At 40.1% G+C, this 6,541-nt stretch overlaps 1 protein-coding gene across 1 annotated transcript in view; it reads left to right on the forward strand.

The window, feature by feature from the left end:
* The window catches only part of SLC4A10 (solute carrier family 4, sodium bicarbonate transporter, member 10), a 125,704-nt gene that overhangs the window by 36,878 nt on the left and 82,285 nt on the right, over nucleotides 1–6,541 (forward strand). Inside the window, exon 3 of the mRNA XM_009325384.1 lies at nucleotides 1,645–1,791. Within this exon, the coding sequence (XP_009323659.1) occupies nucleotides 1,645–1,791 (147 nt within the window). The remainder of the gene's footprint in view (nucleotides 1–1,644; nucleotides 1,792–6,541) is intronic.

Consider the following 6,541-nt stretch of genomic DNA (forward strand, 5'->3'; position numbering starts at 1 on the left):
GAATGTATTAAATTACTAAATTAAAAAAGCAATCTATTTGCACCTCTGGAAATTATTAAAGTCTTAGGAAGGGTAACCCCGTTCCTTTAAAAATGTTTTGGTTTTTTTCCTACCCAAGGAAGGGGACAAGGAAGTGTTGAGTACTACATTACTGCTGTCCTTTAGTATCTTTTTAATGAATTCTTTTTATGGAATACATTTTGCCTTGTTTCATGCACCACTGATTTTAATACATTTGAAATACACCAAAGGCAGCAGTTCTCTTTAAATAACTTCTTGGCTTAAATGCATAAGCAAGAAGAAAGCGGTATCTAAAAAATGAATAATAAAAAAAATTTTTCAACTTGTGGCCTTCGCTTCAGAAAAATCTCCTGACCCTACAAGAATAGTCTCCCAAAAACTGATGCTTCTGCTTTCTAGTCTCCTCTACATGAATCAAAGTTGAGGAAGTAACTAGTGTGGTGTCCAGAGCCTTTTCTCCAGCTTTTTTAGCTCTGTCTCTGCAGTGAATTCTTGTCAGCCTTGAATTTCTTTGATGCATTGTGACAAATGCTGCCTTGCTGTGTTTTCTGCCCCCGCTGGAGTCTCCATGGGATTAGAGATCACGTGCTACCTTAGTTTAATGTTCTTGACCTTTTTCAGATGATTGACACTGCTGACTGATTACAGCAAAGCAGCAATTATCCGCTAGCTGTGTTATGCTCATTTCAAGGAGAAAATAAATGTTATTTGAGATGAGTAATCTGGACTGTGTCTTTCTGCTGAGTAACTGTAGGAGACCTGCCTGTAGTGAGTCATGATTCCTTTCCCATTTGTTCTGTTTTGTGGTACTTTCTGCACACTTCCCCTGTGCCTTCCCCCTTCTAAATGCTTTACTGTGTTCTGATCCTGTTAGCCCACGTAGCTGAGAGCTAAATCTTTTGGGCTTGATCAGCAACATAAAATTCCTCAGCCTCAAAGATGGTGGCAGGCATGGCAATGTGTACCTTCTTATGTATTTAAAAAAATAAAATAGAAGAAATGAAAGCACCTTAAGGTACTAGCAATGTATTTATGATGTGAGCACATAAAGTTGTATAGGGATTTTGCAGTCTAGCTTCCATAGCGTTTTATTGTTTTCTCAGTCTCTCCCCCCGCCACCCCCCCCCCCCCCCCCCCCCTTTTCTTTTCCCTTCAGTGAATTTCCCACAAGAATTCTGTCAAGGTTTGGCTCATAAATAGCAATGACTTTTTTAAAGTTCCTGTATACACAAAGCAAACAGCAACTTTACCAAATGTTCAATGCAAAGAGATCCATGTGTCTGTTCATGTTACTGTTTTGGAAGACATTTTACAGAACACCTGTCTGACTTTAATGAAAGTTCACACACAGAGATGCAAATTTGAAGGAAAAAAAAAAATCTGGCACTGAATCATAAGGACTTCAATACTGGGATTTTGTCCTGTATCAAGGGGTTGTATGTCTGCGACGCTACATCATAATTATTGTAATCAATAATGTTATGACTATTAACATTAGAATAATCAATATTATATAATTACACAGTTATAATAATTATTATACCATTAATGCTATTATGGTTATTAATCTTGTTATTATGTTGCCACAGCTCCTTTTTAAAAGGTAGCTTTTTTTACCTATAGGCCATCGAACATTGTTCATTGGAGTTCACGTGCCACTGGGTGGAAGAAAAAGTCACCGTCGCCATAGGCACCGTGGACATAAACACAGAAAGAGAGACAGAGAGCGAGATTCAGGATTAGAAGATGGGAGAGAGTCTCCTCCTTTTGGTAAGATAAATTTTATTTTTGCATAGATATTTTAATAATAAACATCAGTATGATTATGCATGCTCTGTCCTGTTATGGGTTGGACGTGATTAGCAGCGGGGTTTTGGAGAACCTACCAGAGCCTGTCCAGTCTCTGCTGGAGAGCCAAGATTTGTTCCTCTGATGAAGGGCAGTGGCCAGTGGCAGTCAATACATGAGAAATCTCAGTAATTTCTACCGCTGTAGGAGACTGTCCGTGAGCGTTCTCATAAAGGTAGACTGCCACCACCACTGAGAGGGGGTAAGTGCTTTATGGCACCAGCTGCCCTCAGTGAAGGCTCTGGAGTATTTGCCCCTAAAACATAACATAGAGGAGTTGTGGTTCTTTACAATTAGTTTTGGAATAATGTTGATGTTACTGAAGCTGCAGTGTTTTATCAGATATGAACTGTGATCCAGATTGTATTTGCCTTTTCCTTACGTGACACTGTAATATGCTATCGTGGGATGAGTCTGCCAGCTGAGGACTTGAGAGCAAACAGGAGAAAATACCTTTCAATAAACGAACCTGATACAAAACTCCTAAAATTCTCAAAATTTTAAATTAAAAAACATTACAGGGAACAGAAAAAGGTAATTATAAATAAATTAGTCAAGCTTTGTCTCAAAACACAAGAATATTATTTGCTGTTCAAAAATAAATAGCACGTGCTGAAATGTTGAAAATATAATGGAAGCATGTATAGAAAACAATTTGTCCGTGTGCAATAGAAGAATGTTTTTAAATCATTAGGGAAATGTGCCAATGTAATTTCGGGTTACAGAATAGTAATTATAAGACTTTATTTTAATCCGAAGTTTGTATTATGTATGTAGAAAGCTTTGGAGCAAGTAGAGTATAAGTGCTGATGGTTAAGTATATTGTAAAAAGCTTGAAATACTCAAATCTTTCACAATGAATTATACTGAGAATGAAACAAAGTCAAGACTTTTTCAAACTTAGTAGATACGAGTTATGTTTTGAAGATGAAGTGAAGAAAAAATTGGCTGTGGTGGTTCTGTCTGGAATGTATTCCAAATGTACGAAGACCCAATACTATATTGAAACCGGTTTCTTGGAAAACAACAAAGTTCATAAATTATTAAAATAGTTTTCAAAAAGAATATGCATATATACGTATAATGTCAGATTAAAAAGAAACAATTGAAAGTTACATTAGCCAAGAAGTGAGATATCTTAAACTATGAAGCAATGTCTTCTGTTGAGTCATCTGGTTTTATTTAAGTGCCAGTATGTGACACATTTTGGCTGAGAGCTTAGCTCTGTTCTTTCAACTTCTGGAGACCTAGGCTTGTGTCCTTTCTAATGTCAAAAGTGAAGAAAGAAAAAAAAAAAAAAAAAAGAAATTAACTGGCTGAATCTGTCCTTAATAGTCTTTGACAGTTGTGCATACAATAAAATGCACTGTTCAACACAATTCTGTGTTAGGTGAAAATCAGCCTATGTTCAAGAGAGCTCCAAGAGTGGAATAGCAGTAATATGAAAAAGATAGTTTTGAAGTGCATTTGTTAGTTGATGTTCACAGCACTTGTCTACAGGCATACTTATTTGAAATAAATGCAGGACTGCACTTTTTTAAGTCACATTTTCACTTTTAAAGGTATTATAACTACCAGTTAAAGGGTGTGTAGGTCATGCCACGTAAATTATTACTTTTATAAAGCCCAGGACAGACAAGATATAGGCCAGAAATATGCAAGTCTTCTCTGGATCCAGAATGCTGAAGATGCTCTTCAAAATGCTTGGGTGGTAACAATTCAAAAGGAGCCAAAGACAGAACTACCAGACATTCAAAAAAATCTGGAAATATCCAGTTTTTCCACCCAGAAATAATATTGAAGTAGTAAAATTTGAGGATTTCTCCCCTTGGCTGTCTGACTCCTGGAAGTTTGGCCAGAGAACCAGACTTCGACTGAGCTTTGACATCTGTCCATCCAGGCAGAAATGCGGCATCCTATAGACAGCAGTGAAAGGGATTTGTCTTATGAAGGCAGATCTGAAAATTATACAGTGATGGAGGGGTTAAGCACAGTCAGAGCAGGCAGATAAAATTATACAGGGATTAATCGTAGTCTATATTCACATCCTTGCTTTTACTATGGATCTTCCTTACAGGAGTTTCAGACAGGTTGTTGCGTTGCCTGGGGAGAAGCATTGCCTTTAGAGAGAATATAAGCATAGTTTTTCTATGCTTTATTTACACAAAGGGAGCAACAGAATCCACTGAACCTCAATAATGCTTCTTAGCTCTCATTCCCCATGACCACGAGGTTGTAACAGTAACCAGAGGCCGAAGGAGGTTGCAAGGAGGACAAATGCATTTCCTGCTCTTGATGCATAACTTAATATGAGGGCCTGTGCTACCTAAGAGAGCAGATCCAAAATAGTCCCTTAATTTATGAATCATTCTGATTTAACTGAACATGCAGAAATGCTTAGCTCCCTCTCACCATATACTCCTTTTAACGCATTTCTGCTGAATAGTAGGAGGTTGTATTCTTGGGAACTGGGGGGGGGAGGAGGGGAAAGAAAACATTTCAACAAGCAGGTGCAAGAAGAAAGATAGAGAAAATAAGCACTGTGAGACCAACTGGTAGAAAACAGTGCTTTGAAGTAAGTCAGAAAAATACATTAGGATTTTTATGATACAAGAGAATAAATTAGCAGTTTTGAAGCAGTAAAGTATGAAAGGAGGTATAATAAAAGCCAAAGATGCAACAACTGAATAATAGAGATGCTGGAACAAGTAAAGGCCTGAAATACTCAGACATGAAGTGCTCCATTCTGCTCAGTTAACCAAGCGTGGCATGAAGCATTATTTTTTGTCATAATTTATAACTGTATAATGTATAACTTCATCTGTGAAGTACCATTAGGTGCAGATCTTGCTCTGCTATCACTGCTTCAGGGTGTGTGGTGCGCATAGTGCTGTGGGGCTGTGCAGGCCCCACTCAGAATGGACAGGTGCCACCTGGTTCCTATCCAGTGAAAAACAATTTCTTAAACAGTTTTCTCTGTATCAACGTGGCTAGGAAACACCTGTATTCAGTGTAATGCCCATGGCTGGAAGCTTCCTGGTAATCCCTTTGAATCCTGGCTGGGAAAGCTGTACCAGCTACTTTCTGAGGGAGTGTTTCTGCAGAGAATAGATTTTTTAGAATATTCTGACGGCAGCTCATAAGCTTTTTTTTTTTTTATCTCCTACTGTCACTTTTCAAAAATAACCTGAGTGTTCTCAGTGTGCACATTCAGAGCTTGTAGACAAATAATATGTAGAATATGTAGTTAGTGGAATAAAAAGGAGTAGAGTCCTGTCATTTGGGGGCACAGATCAGTTACTCAAGTTTTATTTTTGTTTTCCCCACACCTGATTCTTGCTGTCTGTCTGTTGCCTCTTGATGAGGTGAGGTTGTACAAGATGTTTCCATTTTGCCATAATGATGTGCCTTTGAATTGCATAATTTGCAGATTACATGGCTTGCTCATGGAGAGGCTTTTTTGGGTAGCAAAAATTGTAAGCTAAGTGATTTCAAGATCTAGATTTCCACCATCTTGCCTCATAATTTTTTGGAAGAAAAGGAGAAACCCAGTGAAATTATCCACTCTAGTTAAAAATGCAGCAATGCTATTTGCTTTATTGAAGAGGTTTACCATTCCCAGCTGAAATGCTGCTGTCGTAATTAAGGCCCCAGTTTCATGCCTGCTTTAAGCTCCCTTCCACCACAGCTTTCCTTGTGGGGCGAGTATTGTGGCCGCTCTGTGAATTAAATTAAGGAATTGATGCAAATTAAAATGAGTTTGGCAAAAAAGCTGCTTCTAGCCTAGAGCAGCTCCTTGGTTCTGTTGCTGGGACGGTGATGGGTGCCAGCCCCGGTGGGCTGCAGGGCCACAAGCCATCCGGGACTGCTCCATCAGCGCTGCGGATTGTGGTGGCACTGAAAGTCTGGTGCAGATTTCCCGTTGTCTGGTAGGGTTGCACTTTCTTGGTATGCACATGGATTTTAGTGGCAATTTTCAGTGTTTTTTGATGTCTGTTTTTTGCCTGTAACCAGTGAAACAGCTCTCTTGTACTCGCACTTATGAGTGAAAGATATTTGTGTTTCTGTTTTAAAATGGGGTGGAATAGGAAGACTTTAGCTCTCAGCAGGGTGTCTTTAAGGACGGGTTTTGTGAGGGTGAAGTGAACACAGCTGTGAGGACTGGGGTTTGATTTCAGCCTCCTGTGGTGTCTTCTAGGACTAGATGCTGTTGGGGCTTGTGCAAGCCAGTGATGAGTGGTGTTCCTCAGGGGCCGGTATTGGGACTGGCACTGTTTAACATCTTTGTCGGCAACATGGACGGTGGGATTGAGTGCACCCTCAGCAAGTTTGCCAGCGACACCAAGCTGTGTGGTGCAGTCGACATGCTGGAGGGAAGGGATGCCATCCAGAGGGACCTTGACAGGCTTGAGAGGTGGGCCTGTGCAAACCTCATGAAGTTCAGCAAGGCCAAGTGCAAGGTCCTGCACATGGGTCGGGGCAATCCCAACCACAAATACAGGCTGGGTGGAGAATGGATTGAGAGCAGCCCTGAGGAGAAGGACTTGGGGGTGTTGGTTGATGAGAAGCTCAACATGACCCGGCAATGTGCGCTTGCAGCCCAGAAAGCCAACCGTATCCTGGGCTGCATCAAAAGAAGCATGGCCAGCAGGTCGAGGGAGGTGATTCTCCC

Source organism: Pygoscelis adeliae, unplaced genomic scaffold, assembly GCF_000699105.1.
Source record: "Pygoscelis adeliae isolate BGI_AS28 unplaced genomic scaffold, ASM69910v1 Scaffold106, whole genome shotgun sequence".
Lineage (NCBI taxonomy): Eukaryota > Metazoa > Chordata > Aves > Sphenisciformes > Spheniscidae > Pygoscelis > Pygoscelis adeliae.